This window comes from Urocitellus parryii, chromosome 2 (genome assembly GCF_045843805.1).
Source record: "Urocitellus parryii isolate mUroPar1 chromosome 2, mUroPar1.hap1, whole genome shotgun sequence".
NCBI lineage: Eukaryota > Metazoa > Chordata > Mammalia > Rodentia > Sciuridae > Urocitellus > Urocitellus parryii.
In genome coordinates, this window is record NC_135532.1 from 160,326,553 (window position 1) to 160,354,101 (window position 27,549).

General features: G+C 38.5%; 1 protein-coding gene across 2 annotated transcripts in view; it reads left to right on the forward strand.

Annotated features, from left to right (window-relative positions):
* Positions 1–15,609: 15,609 nt before the first annotated feature.
* The window catches only part of Cd96 (CD96 molecule), an 87,226-nt gene continuing 75,286 nt past the window's right edge, over positions 15,610–27,549 (forward strand). For both annotated transcript variants that reach the window (XM_026396134.2, XM_026396143.2), the window contains exons 1-2: positions 15,610–15,670; positions 17,959–18,315. In XM_026396134.2, coding sequence (XP_026251919.2) covers positions 15,610–15,670; positions 17,959–18,315 — 418 coding nt within the window. The remainder of the gene's footprint in view (positions 15,671–17,958; positions 18,316–27,549) is intronic.

Here is a 27,549-nt window from a genome sequence, read left to right on the forward strand (position 1 = left end):
TCCCCAGGAAGCATGACAAGAGAGATTGTGTTTATAATCAACTCTAATCCATTCTAATCTTCTACCTTAACCTCACCAAGAATTAAGTGATTGATTTTTGGTCTCTTGAAAGAAAATAAAGACCTCCTGAGATGAAACTTGGCAGCTGTCCAAAGACAAAGAGGCAATTGAGGGCTGGCACCATTTTTACTTGGGGGAGGAGGATTGTCTTACTCTAAGTAGTTGATTTCCCTCTCACAGGTTATTAGTTCCTAATTGAACTCTGGCATGATCCTGGGTCAGGGGTGAGACAGAATTTCCTGATCATTTCTTTACCTGAGATGTCAGATAACTTTGTAAAACACAACATGGCAAAGAAATAGCTCAGACCAAGTTATTCTTTGGTGTTCTGCTCCCTTGTTCTCTGGACCCTGAATAAAAGACCTGTGGTTCCTAGTTTACTGTTTTAGGCTTTCAGGACTGCTCTTTTTCCTCCTGTTCACTCCACTTAGGAAGACTATAGCATATATGGCATATATGGTTCCCCTTTTATAAGTTCATTTCTCATATATGTTGGGGTATTTAGGACAATGATGTCCTGTTGGGATGAGGAGTAGCTGAATTTTAAATTGAATGCTACTCACATATATTTAACCTACTAGTGAAGTTGAAGCTGAAATTTTTAATTAAGGGTATGGAGAACAATACCCAAGCATCAAAGGAGAACTGCTACCACCCCCTTGCTTATCTCTCTTGCCTGCTCTGGTCCTCCTATTCTTCCCAGTCTTTAGCCAATTTTTCAGTTTTCCTTTTCCCTGTATACTCCACAGTCAGGAAATCTGTTTCCCTCCATCCCTCAGCCTACAGGTTCGCTTGCCACCGCCAGGAAGCATTCTCCTCTCCTGCATCCTGACACCAAAAATGGTTGATTCCTCTCTGGAGCCTTCCCACCACTGTGCCCACATTCTCACTGATGCTCGGGCACCTTGTCTGTCTTTTATATATTTGGACCTCTTATCAGCATCCTGTCAGTTACTAACCCAAAGCTCCCTCTTAACACTTTCCTCGGGGCTCCTCCCTCACCCATGTTCCTAAATGATCCATCTTCTTTTCTACTCACAGACCAGATTGGAGGCTCATGTCAGAACTCTTCTTTTTTTTTTTAATTTCTCACTCTCCACATTCCAATTTTACTATAATTTGTCTTATAACCTCCCTGTCATCGAGGAAACACTTGTCTTGTGTCTAGTCTGATCATTCCATCTGTGCTCTGGCTCTCAACACTCTGAATCTTCCAGTTACTTTCCTGTGAACTTTGCTTTCTCTCTGGAATGATGTGCCTCTTCCTCTTCACTGAATGTTTAAGTGGCGGGTTGCCCTGTTACCTTTCCCCCACCCAATCTTCTAGTCCCGGGAACTTCGGTTTTAACAAATCCTGCCTGATTTCAAGCTTTTGTTCTTTTTTTTTTTTTTTTTTGAGACTCTCTGAACTTCTCTCAGCACCTGTGTCAGATATTGCATTTTTTGTTTCAAGTAACAGAAAATATTCTGAGTCTTCACTCCATCAGCAAACTTCAAGACCTTTCATTAAACTTACAGTTATAAGAAGAAAAGCCAGACTAAGTCTCAAGGATAATTCAAATGAGAGAAAGTTGCTTTATTGTTTCACACTGCAGACAGTGCAAGTTTATGTCAGAAAATATTAAAAGACCACTCTACAACATTTGGTCTTGTGTGTGTGAGTGTGTGTAGTGGTGGTGGTGTGGGGGGTTATATGTCAAATTTGATATGGGAAAGAGGAATATCCCACAATTGAAAATAAGGGAAATGTAAGAGGCAACTGTACTCAGTAACAATCTAAGAGGAAATGAGAGATGAAATCACTGCAAAATGAATCCTTGAGCTTTTCTCTCAGCCAAAAGGAAACAGTTCTTCACTCAGAAAGACAATACTGTCCCTGAGTAAATATCACCCATAAGAATATTCATCTTGGTGTTCCTACTTTCTTTTATGATATCATCATTCTAGGTAAGGACCATTCCTGTCTGGTCTCCCTGAAGCCCTCAAGCATCACTGCCACATAAACACTAACTTGCTTAGGGAACTCCACGGGCAAGCAAAGCCCAGGGAAATTGTGTCATCCATTTACGATGTCTCATGCCACAGACACAGTTATCCCAGGCCACTGCTGGCTCCCCTTGAAAGCAATAAGCAGATAATACAGGAAGCTGGCAGGAAATCCAATATCTAAACCCAATATGAGATTGTGGGCCCAATCTAATAAGAATAGATTCATTTTGGTTTATTCCCATTTTGTCACCTGCTTTGTGAGGAAAGTGAAACATGATCAATCAGAACATTATGGCAACCTCTGAGTACATATTGACTCATCACTCCATGAACATTTATGCCAAACATTCTAAATTAGAAAAACTCAGTTCTTAGATATACCTGCTTTCTATCACAGGGGAAGCTTCAAAGACTTTCTTGAGTTTAGCCAAAATGATTTGATTGTTGAAGAAGGATCTGGGGCTAATTTAGATTCATAAGTGAAGGAAGTGACGTTGATGGAAATGTAGACATTATTTTGATCCACATTAGAATCCCAAACCAATCCTATTCCAGGTAGCCATTGGACAGGTATATTGGCTAACTTGCTTATAATTCCCAAGGAATCTACAGTTTTTGATAAGACACATTTGATTGAGCAAAATGCCTAAGAGGACAAAGAGAGAGAGAGAGAGAGAGAGAGAGAGAGAGAGAGAGAGAGAGAATCTGGCATCTCAAGTTTCTTTTATTTAAGACAGGTTCTTTTAAAGCAGATGGATTTATTAATTCAATTTTAAATGTCTTTATAGTGTCCCCGTGTCCAAACCAGTAGGCCTGTATATTGGGTGACTATTTACTTTAGGTTTTTATGTAAGCCCTAGCAAGATCTTTTCTTTAATCCAATCACTACAGCAGGCTATGATTAATGTACTGTAGCATTGATTTTTAAGGATCAGAGAAAAGGTCTTCATTCAGGAGGAAAAAACACAGTCAGGGATTACAGGCTGCATCTTCCAGAACTAAGATACTCACCCATATAATTTATTGTAATTTCCTATGATTTACATAGCCTATCATCTTCTGTATATTTCATGGAAATCTTGTATTTTAGATCTTCATGGCAGGCCAAGTTATTTAGTGATGACCATGAAACCTGTCTTGAATCAATGAACTAGAAAGCTATTTTCATTTGTGTCATCTTTAGCAGTTTACTATTTTATTAATGAGGAAATGCAAGCCCAGAAAAATTAAATGAGCTCTCTGTCTGACAGCACTGATCTGGGGAAGAGATATGTCGAGAAGCCCTCTTCCTTCGCTTTGCTCCTGCTCTTTGTAAGAAGCAAAGATGCTTCTTACTTTTATGAGTATCCTTGTGGTATCATTAGCTACACCACAGGCCAGGCTCTGCACTTACTGCTCTCCACATGTGATCTCATTGAATATTGTCAACAACCTTGAAGGATAAACATCGTCCTGATCCTCCTACTATATGTAAGAAAATTAAAGCTCAAACAAGTTACTGGACCAAGGTCATTCAACTAATAGCTCTGTGAGGCCCAGATTTTGAACTAGCTTGTTTCACTTCAAACTCTAGGCTCTACACCATGCCTTAGGCAAAACATTGCTTAGAAAGATGCCTTTGAAATGTTGTCTCTCACTTTTCCCATTTCCTCAATGTCTTTCTTAGGGAAGATGGTGATTTCCTAAATTGTTCATGCCCCAAACTCATGCCCTTTTCTGAAAATCAGTCTGTTTGACCACCATATATCACTGTCTGTGTTTAGGGATCCAAAACAGAGCTGAGAACATTAGTTAATAATGGATGGCACCAACCATCTCTTTCTCTCTCTCTTTTTTTATCTATACAGTTGACATAGGAGACAACAGTAGATGCTTATTTGCTTTCATTGGAGAAAGAATCAAGCAATAATTATGAACTAACATCTTCTGCAAAAATATACACACGCACATTAGGAAAGCAAAAATGTCCCATGTATTTCATGTTGGTAGTAGTGGGTTTTGCAACTGACTTAGGTTAGTACCTTGGACTTTCTGTGTCTTCAATCTTCTCATATGCCTCAATGTACAGAAGGAAGAGCACAGTGGCTCAGAGAAGTTAAGCATCTTGTTTAAGGTTAGATCATAAAACTGCAGAGCCAAGAACTGACTGAAGCAGCTCTGATTCAGCTAAGAGCCTATGTTCTACACTACATTGTTCCACTCTATATTAACAGCCAAATGAATACAGTACAGGTCTTTTTCTTGATATCTGCACACAGGGGTAGGTGTAGTTTTCATAAATAGCTTAAGAGTTTAACATTTAAAATGATCTCTGGTTGAAAATTTTCTGATGCAATTCTGCCACATACTTCTCTTGAGAGCAGGACGTAGCTTGGCTTCCCCTCCTCAGTGGTCAGCCCTGGGAAACCAGCCATTGTGAAAGGCTGACTGTCAACAGAGAGGAGCAGGACCCCACCCTGTCACAACACAGGACTGGGAAACTCGGTCCATCTCAAAGTCGTTATGAACTCATTACTTCTTTGCTTAGCCCTTTCTCCTTTTTCTTTATCCACATTTACTTTTGTTGCTATTGCTGGCTTGGTTTTGTTTTTCTTATGTTCTGCCTTCAATGTCCAGGGCTTTTTACTTTCATTTTCTATTTAAAAATATATTCCTGAAGTGGGTGGATAGAGGATGGTTAACAGGAACAGGGGTGAATTTGGATTAAGGAAAATAACTGCTTGTGTTCTAAAGCACATTAGGACAACTACGGATGAGAGTAACTAATTGAATATTTCAAAAGAGCTTGCAGAGGAGATTTTGAATGTTCCCAACACAAAGAAATGATATATGCCTAAGATGATAGCTATGCCAATTACCTAACCTGATCACTATACATTGTATACATATACGTAAATGTCACACTGAACACCATAAATACATACGGGTACTATATGTCAATTAAAACTATATTTAAAAACATATTTGTTAATATTTTATAAGATAAGATTTGGGTTTAAAACTCTAATAGTATCTTCTCATCATCTACTTAACTTCTGTCCAACTTTTGAAAAATATTAACTCTATTTTGAAAAGTTTTTCATCCTTCTCATATTTCTGTTTTTCGTCTCATGTTCCTAATGACAAGGGCAATAATAGGGCAGAGGACCCCTACAATAAAGGTTAAGGACTTCTTTTACTTTTCTCCCAGTCCATTGAGAGAGCAGTTCTCTTAAAGTCTCCCCTTGAGTTACTCACAATATCTCCATTTGTCTCAGGCCAAGGCAGGTCTTGGGGTCCCTGGTGAGACTAGGGGGGCATACTAGAGGCTGTTCTTGGGAAGCCTTCTTTCAAGGGAGTGTGGGATGGCACAGAAGGAAAAATTTAATTGTCATGAGGTTGTAACAAACATCCCACAAACATCCCATCCCACAAACTTAGGAGCTAGGAAAGTCCTTCAAAATTATCCAAAATTGAGGCAAAGAGTCAGGCCCTTGTTCTCCTGTCCTCATGCACCTACTACTTGCAGGCTGCTTGCAGGGAGGAATCAAATTTTGGAAGGCAGTTCTCTTCAGATGAAGGAAATTTTTGTAGAATGACTCAGCTATGGGACATCAAAGGGCAACTCAGGGCTGCTGCAGCTGCAGAAGAGCCACAGAAATGAACACTTCCGGCCTGATGCAGGGAGCTGGGCCTGATGCAGGGAGCTGGGCAACACCCCACAGAATCCACTACAAGGCTTCAGTTTTCTCAGGCTGAAAGTATGCTTTGTTTATTAAAATGACCTTTCTTCATATTTTTAGTGGGTTGAATGGTGGTCCTTCAAAGATATACGCAAGTCCCAATACCTGGAAATTGAATCTAATTTGGATATTTGAAAGTATAAATAAGTAAAGAATATTCAGATGGGATCACCCTAGAAAAACAAGGAGGGCCCCAAATCCAATAACTAATATCCTTATTAGAGACAGAAGAGAGGACACAGGGAGAGGAGGAGGCCATTGAAGGCTGAAGTAGAGATTGGAGTCATACTGATTGTACCCAGAAACCCATAGAGCCTGGGAACAGATTGTCTTCTGGAGTTTTCAGAGAGAGAGAAGAGAGAGAAAAGTGAGAGAGAGAGAGAGAGAGAGAGAGAGAGAGAGAGAGAGAGAGAGAGAGAGAGAGAGAGAGAGAGGAGTGCAAGACAGAATTGTCCTGCCAACACATTGATTTGGGACTTCTTATGTCCATAATTGTGGGAAAGTAAATCTCCACGTGTAAAGTCACCAAAATTGGTGGTAGGTTATGATGGAACCCTAGAAAGCTCATACAACCATTTAATCTTTACATAAGGAATTTTAAAACCTTAGTAAAAAGGAGAGTGACATCAAGATATTCATGACCCCGACTGCCTCTCTGAGGGGTTTTCAGGGCTTGGCAGTTACTTCTATACCTCCTGTCAGGGGGCTTTCTCCTTGCAGCTATTGTCTCTAGTGGCCCACTCCCAGGTCTCTAAGTCCTAGGGAGGAGACAGCTTCTCAGGGTGGATACCCCTTAAGAACTATGCCATCCTTGGTTGTTTCTCCTAAACCCAACATGTTTATCAATAAGCCCCACATTAAACTCAACACAATTATCACTTTTGAGTATGCTTTCCTTTTCCTTCGACGACTCGATTGGCATCTCAATCCTGGGATAATTTGGCTTCCAAGAAGTGATAACTTCAGTAAATTCTAAGCCACTAATGATCACAAAATTCATATCGTGTTTAGTCTTATGTTAATATCATGTGCCTAGATGTAGGAGATCTAGATTTTACAAAGTGCATTTTCTGATAGTATATCATTAGGCCCTAAACTCTGTTTTCTGAGAAAAGTATCTTGTTATTGGTAGAGATAGGTTTGTTGTCCTTATTTCTGTCTATTTTAATTGGTATTGAATTCCATGGCTCATGCAACAAGGGTTCTTATTTTCTGCAGTTGTTTGAGTATTTGGAAAACCAGTTATAAAATACCTTAAAATTTATATTCACTGTGTACAGGTACATATTATCTGCTCTTCCATGAGCTGCTAATTCCCTTAGTCTTACATATCTACAGGAGAACTGAAGGTCATAATTAGTGGCAGATCCAATGAGGGTCCTTAAACTGCTCATACTTACCATGGGCAGTTTTCTTCTTGATAATGCTAAAATAATATCAGGAGAAGAGAGGTTCTTTATCTTTGTCTCTCCTCTATGCAATCCTAAAGACTGACATGTAGGAGGGTACCTGTATTCATTCATATGAGCAGTGGAATGAAGGACTTATTTTTAGGACTCTTTCTGTTTTATTTCAATTTTGCAAACCTTGTACAATCAGTATGATTCGATTAATAGGAAACAATGTTAGAGTTTCACCATCAATTATTCAGATAATACCTATTATGTGCCTAATACCATTCTGGGAATCTGAGATAAAGCAGTAAGAAAACAGCCTTAGCATGCATTCCCTGTAACAGCACAGCCGAGATCAGGGCTTCCCTATGGTTACTTTGAGATACAGTCCCTAGAAACAGGTGTAAGGGACTGAAAAGAGCAAAACAGGGAAGGAGGGGGAGCAAAGCAGCTTATGTTTAGGGCACATCAAGCAGCTTACACTGAGGCCAACTGTGTCTTGATCCTCTGGGTACTTCCTTAAGGAGCCATGCAGAATGCACCCTAGAATCTCCATCTGGGTCACAGAAACAGAAAATCCTGCTCCCCATGGGTCAAAGATCGCACAACAGGGTGTTAGCTCTTGAGTGCATGTGTAGAACTGAAGGAGTGAAATGAAGCCAATGATTCAACCAATTGTGCATATTTAATAAAAGTCTCCATTAAAACCCCAAATGGCCAGGTTCATGGAAATTCTGGATTGCTAACCTCCAGGTTCCTAGAGGGTGACATTCCTAGAGAGGGTATGAAAGCTCTGAGCTCCTTCCCAGTTATGTTGCCCTATGCATCTCCTCCATCTGGCTCTTCATTTGTATCCATGTTATTATCCTTTATAATAAATGAGTAAATACAAGTAAACTAATTACCTGAATTCTATGAGCCACTCTTGTATGAAGAGGGGTTCATGGGAAGTCCAATTTAAAGCCAGTTGCTTAGAAACACAGGTCACAACCTGAGGCTTATGAATGACTTCTGAAGGGGAGGTGCAGTATTGTGGGATCTGATGCTGTCTCCAGGTGAACAGTGTAGAACTGCATTAAATTACAAGACACCCAGTGATTGTCCACTGAGGAACTGAAGAATTGCTTGGTGTGTGGGGAAATGTGTGAAATGTTGAATGTGCAAGAGTAAAACGTGGGGTTTTTTTTTTCCCTGTCTTTGTGGGTTGAGAGTAAGAATGGAAAGGCAAAAGAGGTGAATTTTACACAAAGCTTCTATTCTTTACAAGCTTACATCCTAAAGGAAAGTGACACTGTAGCAATAAGAACACAAGAAACTTACCTTCTTTTAATGATAAGCACCGGGAAGAAAATGGAGTTGTTGGTGTCACCAATACTCATGACAGGGCTCCTTTAGACAGTCAGCAATCAGGAAATGATGACATTTGAAAGACCCCAGAACACGTAAGTCTGTAAAGGAGCATTCCAAGTAGAGAAAATGTAAAGGTCCTGGTATTGGATGAAAAGGGACAACTGACAGAGAGCAAAGAGGGTGCAGGTCCACGGAGAGCAAGGAGAGGTGGCCAGGGTCCATAGGGCAGCCAGGTCCTCCTCAACTGGATATGCTTTAAAGATGTGACAAAGGAGGCACATTTTGAAAATTTGCAGAGTTAACATTTGAGGTTTGCACATCCAAATGTAACTTTCAGGGTCTTGATACACATGTTCTTTGACATTTTATTTCACCGAGTTACACATTTGAATTGTGAATACCAGTGCATGGCTCCACTGGGGAGGGAGATTGGTTAATGGCCAAACATCTCAGGTTCTTTTTCTTTTTTCTTCTTCTTCTTCTTCTTCTTTTTTTTTTTTTTTGGTATAAATAATTTTGCCCTCAGGATCATTTCCCTTCACTGAGCAACAGATTTCTCATTGATAAAATAAGGGAATTGATTCTCCTAAAGTTCCCTGGTTCCATAATTTGGTTAAAGCATGAAACTGATACAGGTATTCCTAATGCCATGTAGATTCTACTCTCTCAGAAGCAACAGGCATGATTTGGGTTTTTTTTTTTTAAGTAAAACACAAATTTGAGAATCTTCGGCTTGCTTAAGAGGCCTCTGTGCCCCATATTTCCATCATTGCCTAGCTCCCCTAGAATCCCAATGAGGTGCCGGGTAAATAGAGCAACTTTCCATTAAGCCAGCAGTGGTGGTAAATGGGAATAGAGAAGAGTCAAGAAGAGAAGAGAACTGTTTGGAAGAATAAGTTGGATTCCTACCTTGTCTTTTCTGAGCAAAACTGAAGGAAATAATACATAACAAATAACAGGGAAAATAAAATAAAATTGGTGACAAGTTATATAACATGAGATAGAGCTAATTCAATACTTTTAATTAAAAAAAAATAGCATGCCTGGTTCCACTAAAAGTTGGTCATAATTCCTCCAGGCAACTAAATTTAAAAGGAAGCAAGAGATCAGACAAATAAACAAACATAAATTTCCCAAAATATATAGCATGTTTATTGTATATATGTTTATACATATAATAAATATGTATTATATATGTTAACATATATAAATGTATGTATAAGTTACTATTGTTTCCTCAGTGAAACAGAGGATCAGACTAGTTGGGCCAAATGTCATAGAAATACAAAGCACATACGCTTTCTAGATTGTTTCTTACTTGTCAAGATACTGGAGTGGGGGGGACAGAGGGGGGTGCTGGGGTTGTGGCTTAGTGGTGTAGTGCTTACTTAGCACATGTGAGACACTGGGTTTGATCCTCAGCACCACATAAAAATAAGTAAATAAAATAAAGATGTAAAAAAAGATACTAGAGGCCATTTGCATTTAATTTGGAGAATGGTCGGTTGTGATTGTTGAATGTTATGTAGCTCAATAAATTGCCTCATCCTGTAAGAGGAGACTGAGCAGTAGTACAGAATTCTTCATAAGGAACTCTGTCATCATGAGCAAGACGCTCTTACCTTTCAGGGTCTTAGTTTCTTCATCTGTAAAATGACAGGCTCTGTCTATTCTCAATGATACACACAGTTTCTTCTCACTTCAGTATGCTGTAGGTCATGGCAGGAAATAGACAATCTCTTTGCAAACACGTTCATGCCTCTGTTTTTGACTCTTTCACAAAAGAGGCAAATCTCAAAAAGGTTATATTTCTTCTATATATAGTATAGAATCATAGTCTATGTGGATTAAAGTTGTGAATATGTAATGTAGTTAAGAATATTGTTGTAGCAGTCTACGAAAGGACCACACTGTGTCATTTTGCTTCATACTAGGTAACCCATAAAATAAACTGAAACATGTCTCAGTTTTCCAAAGTGTTCTTTCTCCATTGGATATGAAGAGATATTCTAAATAAATATCAGTGCTTGGAAACCAGGTAGAATTTACAATTTTTAATGTTTCTTTTAATTCTGGCTATATTATCTTAATTCTGGAAATATTAATGTTTTCTTAAGTATATTTATGAAAAATTCAACATTATTAAGTTAGTGTTAAGTAAGCATTAGATTACCAGGACTTTGACTAAATCAAAATCTCTTTCTCTCTTCCCCTTTGCTCTCTTGGGCACTCTCTAGCTCTATCTATAGCTCTTTTCCCTCAAGAAACATTCAGAGGTTACTCACTATAATTGTTCGACTGGATTTTACAATTCTATTTCTCAAAGTAGAATAGGATGAAATTTTGTATTTATCTTACTTATAAATAGTTTCTATACATCCATACAATAAAATATTATGTGATTATTTTTAAAGGAAGAAGTAAATCTTTGTTTTATAACATGTAAAGCATCTATAATATGTTATAAAGGAACAAAGTTCAGGTTAGTGTGCATGCAGTAAAAATCAGTTTTCTACATATATACATGATGACATAAAAGTCTAGAAAAATATACCTCGTATAAGTTGTGATAGTCTTTAAGTAGTTCGAATTCTGTTTTTTTTATTTTCTTTGTTATCCCTTTAAAATGTTTTCTTGTAATGAGCAGACATTGAAGTAACTGAAAACATGCATTAAACTAAAATTAGTCTTTTGTGGATGGAATTAAGCCTGGCAGAAATAGTAGTAATAAAACAGATTACTCTGCTAAGTCTCACAAAATTATTATTTTTTCATTACATAGCAATTCATAGAACTTATAAAAATTGAGTGAACATCAAAAGAAAAATCAAAACTCTAGGTTGAGTATAATACATTATCTTTCACTTCCACCCAAAGTCAATTGACAATTGCTACCCAAGAAGGACAGTTCTTCCAGCAGAAGAACCAAGAAGTCCAACTTGTTGGTTTTTCTTCGTCTAATTCTGAGGTGTAAACTGGAAAGCAGATTTCCATTCCATATCAAGGTGTACACCATACCTGTTATGATTTACATATGAAGTGTCCCACAAAAGTTCATGTGGGAGACAATGCAAGAAAGTGTTCAAAAGGAATGACTGGGTTATGATAACCTTAGCCTAATCGTTTCATTGATCCCCTGATAAGGATTAATTGGGTGGTAACTGTAGGCAGGCAGAGTGTGGCTGGAGCAGATGGGTTATTAGGGGGTGAACCTTTGGGATACATATTTTGTCTGCAATATCTCTCTCTCTCTCTCTCTCTCTCTCTCTCTCTCTCTCTCTCTCTCTCTCTCTCTCTCTCCTGGTTCCTTGTTATGAGCTGCTTTCCTCCTCCACATCCTTCTGCCAGGAGGGTTCTGCTTCATCTTGGGCACAGAGCAAAGGAGCTACCTGTCTACAACCTGAAACTTTTAAGCACCAAATACACTTTTCCTCCTCTAAAATTGTTCTTGTTAGGTCTCTTGGTCATAGTGAAGAAGCTAACTAAAACAATGCCCTACATCCTCGTTCCCATCCTGCCATGACACTTTACCATAATGACTGCCAATAAGGGGCTTTCTTTCTCAACTGCCTAGGGAAACAAAACTCCTAACCAATCTTCTGCCTTTCTCTATTCCTTTCTTTCATTCATCTTACACACGTTTACCCAGTTCATACTTTTAAAATGTTTCTTTGTGCTAAAGCAATGTTACCTTAGTTACTCTGATGCTGAAAACTCTATAGTAACTCTCCAACATGAAACAAAAAACTTCCATAATCTAAGCTTGCCTCTTGGACTTTTTATATACAGCTTCCACTCCACCAGAGCAACCTACACACTGAATCAGCCTTGAACTTTAACCCTCCCGAGTGTTGGCTCTTCCATTTCCTCTGCCTGTAATGACTTAGCTTGTGGTTTCTACCAGGCTGACTTATATAATAAGGTCAAGTTCAGATTTGAAACTTCAGATGTTCTTGGCCCACTTTATCCTTATGATATCTCCTCTTCTAAAGTCCTGTGCCATCTATTCACTTGGGTGGTGCTTTTTGCTGCTTGACTTCAGCACATAGATACTCTCCCCCCAGCTCAATGACAAGTGCCTTAGGAGCAAGGGCCAGCCATCTTTTATCATTTGTATGTTCGAATCACCTAGAGCTCTGCTTTTTCAATAATCCCTTAAAAGTTGACACTCAAAAATACTTTTAAAACATCTTAAACCTCAAGCATTGTGCTTTCTAAGCATTCTGGAAAACATGTATAGAAGTATAACATTCTATATTTTCATTTTTTTATGTAAGTAGTTAAAGAATAAAATCCAAGCCATGCCAGTAATATCTGAGTTAACCACTATGGAAACTGCAAAAATAAGTTTAACTATTATTCAACTTCTTATTTCTGAAAATGTCCTTTTCTCATTGAGTGTGTTTAGATAGAGCATTTAAAAAGTTTGTCCAAAACACACAATCATGTCTTGCCTCTAGCAGAAATAATGTGTGTTCTTGCTTCCCTTTGTAAATAATTGAATTTGCCTCTGAAGTTCAAGAAGTTCAAGATTTCTTTTTGTGTATGAAACTGGCTGCTCTGTTTTCTTTTTATATGCAGCAGACTATAATATAAGGCAGAAGAAATGCTGTACAATTGGGATTTGGTGAGTAGGGAGGATAATAGAAAAGATTGACATGACTTCCATAGAAGAGTTATTTTTAAGTATAGAGAATGCCTGTCCCATGCTGAAAGGGCCCTTAGGAGGTTTTGCCAGGATTAAAAAGCAGTGGGGGCGCTTCCCTTCACCTGGGGTAGCAGGGCTGGTCTGCAGGGCGTTGCTGCCACCTGCTGCATGTGAACGGCTATGGAGGGGCCGCCACATGGGTCTTGCAGCTGTAAAATGCCAGTCAATTAAGATTCTGTGGACATCTGAAATAGTTCTTCTTTCAGAGGCTAGGTGGATCCCAAAGGAAAATTAGCCAAATCTGATGTATTCAGGCTAGAAAAATTTCTAGACATAACAACCAGAATCAGGAGATTGAAAACAGTTAGGGAGAGCAGATTTGCTCAGTAGCTTCTGAAAGAGTACGTCCAGTAACCCTACATTAATGAGTCTGTAGCTATGGAAAATAAATGACAATTTCCTTTTCATGAGTATTTAAAAAAAAATTTTGTAGTCTTTTTTTCTTTTGAAGAGGTGCTTCACTGTAATGCAATAAGAGATAGAAAACTTTTAAATATTGCAAAAGGTGTCCTGAGAGAATTCATTAAATTTAGATTTTTATTGGGTTCCTAGTTAGGTAAATTCCTGCTTACTGTTGCAAATTGAGTGAGGTAGCAGAATCCCTTCTCCAGGCCTTCACGTGTTCTAATCTAATAGAAATACCAATTTAAAGATTAGGATCTTCTAGTGCACCTCCTGGCCTGTTTTTGCTGCTATGTTCACTTTGAGTTCCTGTTTTTTTTTTTTTTTCCCAGAGGAAAAAAAGGAAGAGATAATGGCACCCAGAGGAGTTATGTTTTTTCCTTGCTCTTCATTCAAAGACTCTGAACTCTCTAACCCTCCTTGGAAAAAATCACTGTGACCACAGCCTAACCCAATATCCCCATTGATCAGAATCTTGTAGGAAGATGAGAGGTATTGAGAACACAGGTTAGGGTATCCCTAAAAATGATAGGAAATAAATAATTCTCGTGGTTTTTGTGGGTAACATTAGCTGAGTAGTAATGAGTAGGACATTTCTTGGGGCAAGTTTTGGCAGTGGCAGCATCGACAGCTGGGATATCCAAAAAAGATTGTCGCCATTGATTTTTGACATGCAAATTCTCTTCTCCTACCTAAAGTCTAACGTCTGATGATCAGGGTGATTCTTCATGTCAGCATCATCCATATTCCCCGAAAGCCTTTGTGAGAGATTATATATACACGGTGGTGACAGCCTGGCCAAAACTATGTCCATTGTACCTCTATTTGAGGAACATAATAAGCCATCTAATCTGTTTTCAGTTTTGCTAGGTGGTGCCTATATTCCAGTAATGAGATTGGGGTCACCAAACATTGCACCAATCATATGTCTAGACAGAGATGCATAATTTGTTTATTATTTTTCTCTGTTCATTAAACTTACACTGTCCATGTCAGCCCACTCCATGGGCTTAATGTTGGAAAGTGAAGACAGTCAATTTGATCCCAAGATATTAAACAAATTCAACCATATCTGGCAAGGACTAGCCTTCATTTTCTTTCATGAATAAGCAAAGAATTTTACCAAGGGGTCACTTCCTTGCAACCCCACTGGGATCCTTTGTAAATGGAAGTAATTGGGGGGATGGAACAGGCCTGGTAGCTGGTTGAAGTGATAGAGTCTCTGCCTATGGATTCTGATTATAACACTGTTGCTCTGTGTAGCTTCTAGTTTAGGCACAGAAAAGCTCTTCTGCCATCAACAATAAAGGCTTCCAGCCATAGTGGTTAGCTTCCCTATGGCACCTGCAGCATGTTCCAGAAAAGGGGTGGACAAGGAGGCCTCACTTCTCCCCTCCCAGGAAATGCGGATTTCCCTGCCAGAAGAGGAAAAGTAAAATTTTTATAGCTGACACAAAACCCTGTTAGTTTTCAGATTTTGTTAAAATTAAACATGTTAATTCTAGAAAGAAAATATACCTATTCTAGAAAGAAAATATACCTTAAGATGAAGCAGAAAACCTTTCATGAAAGACACCAAGCTCACATTTTTTTTTAAATGGCTTTGTGTTCTTGAAAAGAAATGTATAAAAAGAGCATTGGGAATTGCTCTGCATGGTTTCCTTTGTTTAGATTTTAGAAGCAGCTTGACTGACAGGGATCCTAAAGGAGACAATCTTTTGGATATGAAAAGTCTTCTGAAGAAGGTGATTTCAGGGAACAATTTCAGCATTGTTCTGTTGAAGGTTAAACCTGGCCCTGAACCGCACTACTTTCCTGTCTACGTTTCATTTCCTGGAGTTTTGCCAAGTGATAAACAGACTCAGGCCTGTGGTAGATTTGGGGTTTGTGAGCACGAACAGGGTGGCTGGAGTGTGCTTTGTTAAAGACATCAATTGATTCTGTGATCGTTAAGGAAATGCTGGTGTAAGCTCTTCAGGAGACAATGGAGAAGAAATGGACATACTGCGCTGTCTACTCCATCATCCAGATACAGTTTGTCAGGGGTAAAACTTCTGCTTGTCCTTTCTTGTCAGATCGGCTGCTTTAGGGGCTTCTGTTCATTTAAAATGCCTTGTGACTGTTGCTGAAATTGATCATCAAAGGGCAAATTGTTACTGAAGTTTTGAGTTATGTATTTAAGTGACAGTTATCAGGGAGATGCAGAGTCTAGAAAGGACTCCATGAAAACTGAAAACATGAAGGGAACGGGTGGTTTGTGGTGCCAGGGCTGTGGCACAATTTCTCCCATTTCCCTCTTAAGAGGATTGCTGGAGTAATTGGGAAATTGTGCTTCTTGGAAACGAAATGCTCTCTAAATGATAGAACAATGCCAGAAAGCTAAAAAAGAAAAGAAGAGACAAGTCACGAACTGATCCATGCTCAGAGACCTTTGCTCAATTACTTTTTAATCTCTCAAGTACCTCTTTTCTTTTAGGTCTAAGACTAAGGTCTTTGGAGTTGGACATGGACACATGTTGAATTTTACTGAGTCATAGATATGGCCCTAGGAGGCAAAGCAGAGTCCTTAGGACAGTGACAGCCAGAAACTAACAAGTCAATTCAAAAGTGGAGGAAAGGAAGATTGGTTTTACATTCCACAGTGTGAGGGTATTATAGTTACTCTGAGTGTCTTACAAATTAACTGTGCTTTTTAGGTATAGCTATGAATATTTTAAGAGTTTCTAAATCAAAGGATGCTTTGGAATATAATGCTGCAGATTGGATGGAGGCATACTCCTATTAAATGTTATTCATAAGGAGTTACATTGAACAGTACTAATCTCTGTCTACCCAAATTTTTGTATCCACAAAAGTGTAGTAATTCCTGTTTGCCAGTTATCTTTGAGAGTCTTGTTTCTTCTCATCTGCTTGTCGTCGTTTTATCATTTCCCTTTGTGAGCTTCAGTGGGACTTGTCATAATAATATATTATTTCTGTGACAATATACCAAGCTAATTTTAAAACTGAGGCGAACGTTTCTGAACGTTTTTGATTTGAAGACAAGTCAAATCAAAGACCCAATATTAATACATTTTAAGTACCCTGTACCATTTGGTCAGGTTACTGATGGGAGAGAAAATCTTCTTTCATGACTAGCATTTCAGGGAATTGATTAGACATTATGCTGTGTGGAATCTGAGGCGTAGCTTCTCCCCATCTCTCTTCAGGAGACCTAACTACGTGAAGATGAAGGTTTTTTTCCATCCTCATATATGGAAAATCAAATTTCTTAGCCTACCCAGTCAGACTGAATTTGGGAGGCAGTTTGGGGGTTATGAAGGTTTTAAGAAGACTAACCAAATTCATGTTCTTTTTCTAGTGTGTGTGGCTTTGAGAAAACCACTTAATCTCTCAGTGCTTCCATTTCCTCCTCAAAAAGGGGTTAATCATATCACCCTTATAATGTGAAAGCATTAAATGTCTGTTGTAGATGCATATTTTTAAATGCTCTACATATATTAGTTATTTTTGCAGTTTTGTAGAGCTTCGCTACTGTGTTGTATGTGGCTATAACCACAAAAGGTCAATTTTACTAAATGTAAGAATATGTGTACACTAAATTTGCTGATGCACTTTAGTTTTTAGATAGGCTTAATTTTATCAACAAGTCATCAGAGAACGTAAATTTGTTTTGGGACAAACTAACAAAGAAATAGTCATAAACCAATAGTTTCTTAAGTAAATGACTCTTAATTCGCATTGAGTTCTGTGCTTCTCTCTCTGTGGATGTTTTCTGTCTCTAAGACAGTATTATGGTTTAGATATGAGATGTCCACTAAAAAGCTGGCGATGTAGAAATGTTCAGAGGTGAAATGATTAGATTATGAGAGCTGTAAGATAATCAGTGGATTCACCCATTTGATGAATTAATAATTTGAATGTTATTACTGAGTGGTGACATGGCATGGCTTGAGGGGGTAGGTCTGTGGGGGTGTGCCCTTGGGAATTATATTTTGTCCCTAGCTTCTCTCTCCCTCTCTGCTTTCTGGCTGCCATGAGCTTTCCTTCACCATGTGCTTCTGCCACAACGTTTGGCTTCACTTAGAGCCCAGAGCAATGGAGTCAGCTGACCATAGACGGATGCTCTGAAACCATGAGCCAAAATAAACTTTAACTCTTCTAGGTTATTCTTGTCCAGAATTTTGATCACATTGATGAAAAACTAACACACACAGTTAGCCAGGGAGAAAATTCCTGAATTATTGCCCAACCTTACTGAAGTTGCTGGGGTTTTAATTAAGAGTCACTCCATGTGAATCATGCAAACTGATGGCTCATGTCTTCTTTTCAGGAGTATGGGGAAAAGGACTTAATGCAGGAGAAGATGTTTATGCTGTTCCTGGCTCTGATGTCAACATGACTTGCCAAAAACAGCTGAAAGGCTTGTTGGTGCAGACGCAGTGGTCAAAGGTCACCGATCAGATGAACCTCATTGCCCTTCGTCATTCCGAATATGGCATCCACTGTGTCCATGGGCATTCCTGCAAGTCAGCAGTGGATTTCAGACAAATTCCTGAGAACATAACGATATGGACTCTGCTCTTAAGAAATGTATCTTCCTCACTCAGTGGAAAGTATGAGTGTAGCTTTACTCTCTTTCCAGAAGGCATTTGGACTAAAACCTATAACCTTCTCATTCAGACACCTGGTAAGTGTAACTGGTAGAGGGAAGGAAGCTTATGCTTATATTCAGCTCGTGTTCATTCAACAAACAGGCATTGGCTTGAGGGGGTGGGTTTCTGGGGGTGTGCCCTTGGGAATTATATTTTGTCCACATGCTAGGCATAGTGCTGAGTGTGCAAAAGTTGAGCAGAAAGAGGTACTGGCTGGCAAGGAAGACAGAAATGGATCAAATAATTCCATAAATGAAGGTAAAATTGCAACAGCGATGTGTTAATAATAAGAGCTGCAACAGTTCTTTGGAAGAGTCTGTGATAGAGGCCAGGGAATTTGCCCCTGAGCTGAAGTCTGAAGAAGGAGTAGGCATTAACAGTTTAAGAAGGGCAAGAGTTATGAGTGATCCTGAGAAAGGAAACAGCTGTGTGAAGGGCTTTGTGTTGTTGGAGGACATGGAACAATGCCAGAGAGACTACAGTGCAGAGATTAATGGATGAGGCTGGAGATAATGTAAAGACCAGATCATGTTGGACTTTGTTAGCCATGTTCAAGGTTTTGTTCATGGAAGTACATTGAAGTATTAATGAAAGGGTGGTATGAATTTATGGCTTGATTGTATTTGTATTATCAAAAGATGATGCTAGCTTCGGTATGAGAATGATATAAAAGGGGACAAAAGTGAAAAAATGGGAACAAGCTAGGAGACCGTCCTAGTCTCAGATAGTGGTGGTTTGGTAGATATAAATAAAATTACACATTTTATGTATTGGGCATAGAACAGATATGACTAGGTCATAGAGTGGATAAAAGACAAAGGCAACATGAGTGGCATGCATACCCACACGATGGGGCCAGTCACTGGGATGGAAGACAAAGGAAGTAGACTCAGTTTAGAAGAGAATTTGTAAAAATTACTTTTGATATATTTACTATCGGGCAGGCATAGGGCCTAAGGATGCTACTGAACCTAAAGCATTCATTCACATCGTACATGCTTCAGGGGTCTGCATTTGGAAATGGAACTCCTAGGTTTAAGTTCTACCTCCTTTCTGGCTAGTAATAAATTTGACTGAGGGTCTGTCATGTAGATTCTCTGAGCCTATTTGGAAAATTATGATAACACCTGCCCTAAATTACCTAGTCCTAAAGTAAATGATTTCCATTTCTACTAATGGAAAAGAATGAAAATAAAAGCCAACAAATGGAAAATGTACTGGAAATGTAAGGCTTTAAACTCGGGAATAAAATAACCTGGTAATATAAGAAAAAAAATCTATAAAATTAACTCATGAAGACCATGCTGAAGGAGGCATGGGGCTTTCCAGGACAATAACTTTTAAGGCTCTATAGTCTCCTCTCCATCCCTTGTCTCTTAGCTGCTCCAAGACCATGATATTGAAAGAGATCACCTGTAGGCCAGGCTTCCACCAACTACTGCTTTACAATGCCTTGTTCTCTTGCTGTTTTCTGAGAGAAAAAACAAAGCAAAACCTCAGGTTAATTAGTACCCAGGTAGGTGGGTGAGTGGGGTTGAAATAGAGAAAAACAGAAGACCTGTACAGAGCAACATTTATCTACACACACATTGAAGTCAGGAGACTATATGTGAACACTGGCTGTGTCACTTACTATTCAGATCATCATTGCCAAGTTATTTCATGTCTCTCAGTTTTTTGTTTTCTTACATCACAAGTACAGGCAATCATAGTTCCTCATTCATGGGTACCATTATTTTAAGATTAAGTAAAATAATCTATGAAAAGCTCTTATCACAGTTGCTGCCTAGAAGTGAGAGTTTGGTAAATGGTAGATTTTATTAAGAGAAATAATAATTCTGAGTGAAATTTCTTTCTTAATTCTAATTAGAATGGAGCCTTCTCTTTTTATACTGGTCTACTTGGATTCCAACAGGACATTCATCACACATTAGCAAGAATACACATTGACCTTGGCTTCGGACTTGGACTGTGCACATTTTGCCTATCCCAGTAGACTATACTACTTCATATCTGAGTTCCTGATCTGAACTCCTTTGAGAAATAGCAACAAGGATAGGTATACTCTATATAAAATAGGATATGGGATGACCTAAATGAAAATAGCATTGGGGAAAAGGCAATATCCAGAAAGGAGGGTGGTATTACCTTTAAGGAAAGCATAGTTTTAAAAATAAAGGGCAACCCAGGGAGTTAAACTTAGAGCTACTAAAGATTGTAAGTCATTGGAGAGTCAGAGCCATATCTACAAACTCTGTGATTGGAAAATTTCCAATCTTATTATAGCTTTGCTGTTGATCCACTGGATTAAATGAAAAGCAGTGTTCTCAGTGTTACAGAAATGGTTCTGGTATGGTGTATTTGAGTACCAAAAGTTCAGAATAGAAACTATAAGGGGGAAAAAAAAAGCTTTCACCATAGAGCGACAAGCTTTATATGGAACTATCCTTAAAAAGGCACCTAATACAGGAGGCAGCCGCCACATGAGAGCCCCACTGAGTCACCACCCATTAGCCATCATCCTCCCCCTTTATTCTTTTATGTTCTCTTGCTTCTTCTCCTGTCACTTGTACCATTTTCTTCCCATTATCCTCTGAGATATGCATGTCTATAAGCTAGTTGGGAAAGCAGAGTGCTCATGAAGTGCAAACTCTTTTTGAAGTGCATAAACAAATGCAAATTGAAGTGGTGTAGAAGAATCTAAATATGAAAATGTTGAGGTACCAGAGGTGATTGGATTAATTGCCTCTTCTTGTTTCCCTCCTCTCTTCATCTGAGTCATCCTTCCTTGTCTGCTCACAAAGCAGTGTGCACCTACATCCAGTTCTCATGTCCTCTGAGGGGTTAGCTGGGAAGGGATTCCCTTCTCTTTTCACAATATTTTTTCCCTATGTGTGTCTCAGTTGGCTGAGACTGCAAATGGGTATGGAAATAAACAGTGTGGCCTTTGGCTCTTTTTCATTTTCATTTGACAGGGTTTCTTCCTAGGTTAGAAGTTTTGAATTATTCCAAGAAACACAGTACTCCGAGTTAAGTCGTGGATTGTTGTAATCCCCATTTCCTGAATTTGAATGCTATTGGATCCTAGAGTACTACAGAATGTAAGATTTTGATGCTTTTGTGTTTTGGGTGTGAAATGTCTCACAGAATTTCATGTGTGGAAATCATATTCCCAATGCAGCAAAATCCAGACATGGGGCTTTTAGGCAATGATGGATCACGAGACTCTGACCTCACCAGTGGATTAATCCAGTTGATGGATTAAGCAATTGATAGCTGGATGGACTACTAGGCAGTTGGATCTAGTTGGAGGAAATAGGTTACTGGGGGTGAACTCTTAAAGGATTTTTCTTCATCCAGCACCTTCCCCTTTCCCCTCCCTTCCTCCCTCCTCCTCTCTGCCTTCATAGTCCTCTGGTCATAGGCGTCTTCTTCATCTCCTCTTTCTCCCCTTCCTCTTCCTCCCCCTCCTCTTCCTCCCCCTCCTCTTCCTCCCCCTCCTCTTCCTCCCCCTCTTCCTCCTCCTCCTCCTTCTTCTCCTCCTCCTTCTTCTTTTCTCTCTCTCTCTCTTTCTCTCTCTCTCTCTCTCTCTCTCTCCCTCCCTTCTTCCCTCCCTCCCCCTTCTGGGATGCCATGAGCTGAGCCGCCTTCTTCTGCCATTATATTTCTGCTTCAGAACCAGCCGACCTTGGTTAAATCCCCTGAAACTATGAGCCCACATAAATCTTCCCCCCCAAAGTTGTTCCTGTCAGTATTTTGGTCACAGTTGCAAAAATCTAACACAGAAATATTTGAAATTGTGTAGTAATCAGGTGAATTATAAGAATAAAAAGTGACTTTAATTTACATAATTATGATGAAATATTTTAGGGATTGTTAATCTTGTTATTGGAAGCAGTAGCATTAGCAAAAGAACTAGGATGACCCTGTCTTTAATAATCACAAAGTCCAATAGGAAAAGAAAGACATCAATCAATTAAATGAACAAATATCAAATTGCAACAGTGAAGAGTATTCTCATAGTGAGGATGTAGGCAGTGTATAGTGTATGAGAGGGTATATCAGGAGATTAGGAAGATTTCCTGGAGAAAAGGGCTAACCAGGTGAGAGTAGAGAACACAGAACTTTATGGTAGTAAACAGAATAGTCTGTGCAAAGACTGTGGTAGTAAGGAGTTATGTCAGCTGTGGGGGATTTTTAAAAATATTATAGCTGGAGCAAAGAGAATGATGGGGGAGGCAACTGAACATGAAGCTGGAGAGCCTGATTGGTCCAGGTGAGGATATTTGTCTTTATCCCAAGAAAAGTGGGAACTAATTGAAAGGCTGTTGTTTTATTTAATTTCTTTTTTATCTTGCAATTTGACAATGTGTATTTGTAGTCAAATACACAAAATAGTGTATTTATGACCAAATGAAAAGACAATAGCAGAAATCTCCAGGAGGAATGCTGCTAACATTGAGTACAGTGACAATAGATAGATGGAGAGGAATGTCCTTATGTTTAGAAGATTCACCCTACAGGATTTGGTGGTGACTTGCATATATGGAATGAGAAATAAAAAGAAGAGGCAAGGATTCACAATGAGCGAATTGGTCATTGCATTAGGGAATGCTGATATATATATATATATATATATATATATATATATATATATATATATATATATTCAGATTGTGCCAAGATTAATTTTGAGTTTAAATTTTTACATGTTGAACTAGGTGTGAAGTTGAGGCATACAGGTGATGGCAGGTAAGCAGCTGGATGTACATCTTGTGATCTGGCAGAGAAGCTTAGGTTGAAGGCACAAGTGGTGAATCATCTGAGTATGAGTGTTAACTAATGTTCTGACAGAGAAAGAAATCATCTGGGAAGAGAAAAATCAAGTGAAAAAAGCAATTTCAACAGTCCATGGTAATAAGTGGAAAAAGGTATCTTCAAATGCTGGAGAAGAATAACTAAGAAGAAGGAATAAAATCAGAGAATTGGGTCTCAGAAACCTAGGAAGGTGATTGCACAAAAGCTATAGCTATCGTCTCTGGTGTTTCTGAGAAGATAAATGGACATCAGGCTGTATTTAGGATCATGAAAGGTATTAATCACCTAATAGGAACAGTGATGGGTGGCTTTATGGAACAGAAAGAATTCAGACTGGAGGAAGAAGAGAAGTGAGTAAGAGACAAGAAAATATGGAAAGCAAATATTGACATGACTTTTAAGAAACTGGTCAGCAGTGATAGAAGGAGTATGCATGTTCAAATGAGGGACCTCGTTGGTGCTGTGATGGTGATGGTTTGAATTAATGCAAGACACTTGATTTTATGTCAAAGCCAGTGGGCAGGATCCAATTGAAAAGAAGTTTACATCATACAGAAGATGAAGTAAAAAACCTGAGGTGTCTGAGAAGAGGGAGGCAATGAGACCTACAGCATAGATAGTAGGACTATTCTGAAACAGAAAAAAAAAACAGTCTTTAAAAATTATAACAGGAGGAAAGGAAAATAAGAATTGTGCATATGACGAGGGAGGTGTTGTCTTATTTTCTCTAATATAGGAAACAAAAGAATCTTTAGTTAGAGAGAAAGGGGATTTCACAAAAAGAAATTGGAGAGAGTTTTAGATAGTTAATATGAATAGAGGGAAAATGAGTTCACTTGGTAACTATATTTGCATTTTTCAGTCAATATTGTGGATGTGAAGTGTCTCCCAAAAGCTCATGTGTGAGACAGTGCATGAAGGTTTGGAGGAGAAATGATTGAGTTATAGCCTTAGCCTAATCAGTGAATTAATCCCTGGTGGGATTAATTGAGGGGTGACTGGACACACTTGGGGTACGGATGGAGGAAGTGGTTCATTGGGGGTGTGGCTATTGGGTATATATTTTGTATCTGGCCAGGGGAGTCACCCCCCCTCTGCTTTCTGATTATTGTGTGAGCTGCTTCCCTCTGCCACACTCCTCTGCCATGATGTTCTGCCTCACCTCGAGCCCCAAGGAATGGACCTAGCCTTCTATGGACCTCTGAAACTGTGAGCCTTCAAATAATCTTTTCCTCCTCTGCAATTGTACTGGTCGGATCTTTTAGTCACAGTAGTGAAAAAACAATTGCAGTATGGTATTGAAACTGTAGTGGAACAATTTGTACTGTGGCTTTCTCCAGCAGTACCTGGCTTCTTGGAACTAGGTATTAAAAAGTACGTAGTTGGCCAGGCATAGGGGCTCTGGTCTATAATCTCAACAACTTGGAAGGCTGAGGATCAAGAGTTCAAAGCCAGCCTCTGCAATTTAGTGAGACCCTGTCTTAAAATGAAATACAAAAAGGGCCAGGGATGTGGTTCAATGGTTCAGCATCCTGGGGCTTAATCCCCAGTAACAACAACAACAACAACAACAACAAAGGTGCATAGGTGGGGGCTGGGTGTAGCTAACGGGTACATTGACATAGCACTTACCCAGTGTGTGTGAGGTCCTGAGTTCAATCCCCAGCACACACAAACACACACACACAAAATGCATATATTGGTCAGCCTTTTTAAATTACTGACAAAAAGGCATGAGATCTGGGATATTAACAAGAATATCGCTGAAATGATGAACTATGAATCTTAGCTGGATAGTGAGGAGAGCAAAGAAAAAATATAGTTGACGATTGGGAGACAGTAGAGAGATCAACTTATTAAAAGATCCCAGGAGCTCAGAGAACAGTGGAGATAACTCTAGTTGCACAAACTGGAGGTGGTGAGGAGGGCTAATGTTTGTAGGTTCAAATGCATGATTTTGTAGGAAGAGAGAGCAGTTATGTGTGGTGACATAATCCAAGATGTGATTATAGGAATAGGTGGCTGAAATGGGATGGAGACCATTAATGGAGATTATGATGGGACAACTGAGAAGTCAGGTATGGGTAAGTCATCAAGATACAACTGAAATCACCCAGGATTGTATCAGGGTTTGAGCTTAAAAAAAATATTGCAGTTGTGATGACAACATTTTCAAAGAATAATGAAGGATGATTGGGAGATTAGAGCTAGAGTCAATAATCTTTTTCTCTGAAAAACCCCATATTAAGTGTTTTAGGCTTTGGGTCCATACAGTCTCTTCCACAACTACTCAGGTCGACCATTGTTCTATGAAAGCATCTCTAGACCATATGGAAATGAGTGGGCTTGATGGTTACAATAAACCTTTATTTACAAAATCAGGCAAAAAGTCAGATTTAGCCCACAGGCCATAGTTTTAGAACTTTTGGATTAGAGGATAAATTGGAGAGAGAGGAATTACTTAATTTTTTCAAAGCATATTACATATAACATGTAACAGTAAACTGCACTTACATATTATAATATGTATAATAATCCAAATAGTAGAGTGCGACAAATAGAATTTCATGAACTTTAAGCAAATTAAGAAAAAAGAAATGTATTTGTGAATAGTCTTTTATATTTACTCACATATTTCCTACTTCCTATTCTCTCCATTTCACCTCATAAACTGGAGTCACTATTCGGTATCATTTCCTTTCAGCCTGAAGAACTTAGTTGAGTGTTTGTTGTCTTAGTCTATGTTCTGTTGCTATAACTGGATACCTCAGACTGGATAATTTATTTTAAAAAGGGGGGGAGGTATTTGGCTCATGGTTCTAGAGGCTGAGAAGTTCAAGATCATTGCACCAGTCTCTGACTGGGATCTGGTGAAGGTCTTCTTGTTGCATCATAACATGGCAGAGGGTAACACATGGTGAGACAGAGCAAAAACGTCAACTCAGGTTTCTCTTCCTCTTTTTACAAAGCCACCAAGACCTATCATTAGGATCACACTCTGATGATCTCATCTAATTTCAGTTGCCTCTAAAAGGCCACACATCCATGTACCATCAACATATGCATTGGGGAATTAAGTTTCAACATGAGTTTCAGAAGGGATATTCAAACCATGGTATTCATGTAGAGCAAATCTGCTTAAAATGGATTATCTCAGTTTTTTTTTAATTTGATGAATAATTTCACTGTGTGTAGAATTCTTGGTGGGCTGTGTTTCTTTTAGTATTGGGGAGTGGGGTGTTTGTGGTGTTGGGGCTTTGTGCATGAGAGGCAAGCACTCTACCAACTGAACTATATCCCTAGCCCTTCTTTTAGTATTTTGAATGTCTTCTGATCTCTATTGTTTCTGATTAGGTGTAGGACATTAATTATATTATTGGTCTCCTACATGGGATGAGTTGCTATTTTCTGTTTATTTTTATTTCACTTTGTTTTACTTGCTTAATTGCAGCTTTCATAATTTTTTTTTGTCTTTGACTTTCCACAGTATGATTGTGATATGTCTAGGTGGGTGTCTCTTTATGTATATCCTATTCAGGTTTGATGAGATTTTGATTGTGAAGATTAACGGTGGGGAAGCTTTTTTAAAGTAATAAAATGTGTGAAACTTTCGGTTTTTGCTTCCTCAAGAATTTGTTCTTTTCCCTCTTTCACCTCTTTTTTCTATGATTCCTGTTATATATATATATGCTAGTCTAACTGGTAATGTCCTATATTACTTTGAAACTATTCGTTTTCCTTCAGTCATTTTTTCCTCCCTATTCTTCATATTAGATCATTTACATCAGTCAGTTTTCACATACACTGATTCTTCTTCAAATTTGCTGTTGAGCACTTCTAGGGAATCTTTCATTTTTGTTATTGACTTTTCCAACTCTATAGAATATTTGGTTCATTTTATAGCTTTCTATTTGTTCCCTAAGATGACCTATTTATTGAGTCATAGTCATTATGTTTTTCTTTAGTCCTTCTTTAATTCTTTGAACATACTTAGAATAAGTGTTTTGAAGTCTGTTAAATCCAATGTCTGGGAACACTGATTCAGTTGCAATTAGCTGCTTTTTTCCTGAGTATGGGTCACAATTTCCTATTTATTTCATGTCTAATAAATTTTTGGTTGAAAACTGGAAATTGTGGGTATATACATATAGATATACATACATATACACACAGAGCTATATAATAACACACATATATAGATTAAATTATATGTAATATATAATACATATAATATATAATTATATATAATAACATATTTATATATACTGTAATACACAATACATACAATATATGAATCATATAATACATATGTTGAGTATGCATACAATATATTTACAATATTAGAGAGATACTAGTTTTTGTTTTTTCAATTTTAGTAACTTACGTGAATTGAACTGTGTATCTGTCTCCTTTTCAGTGTGTGGCCACTGACATCTCTGCTTAGCTTTTTA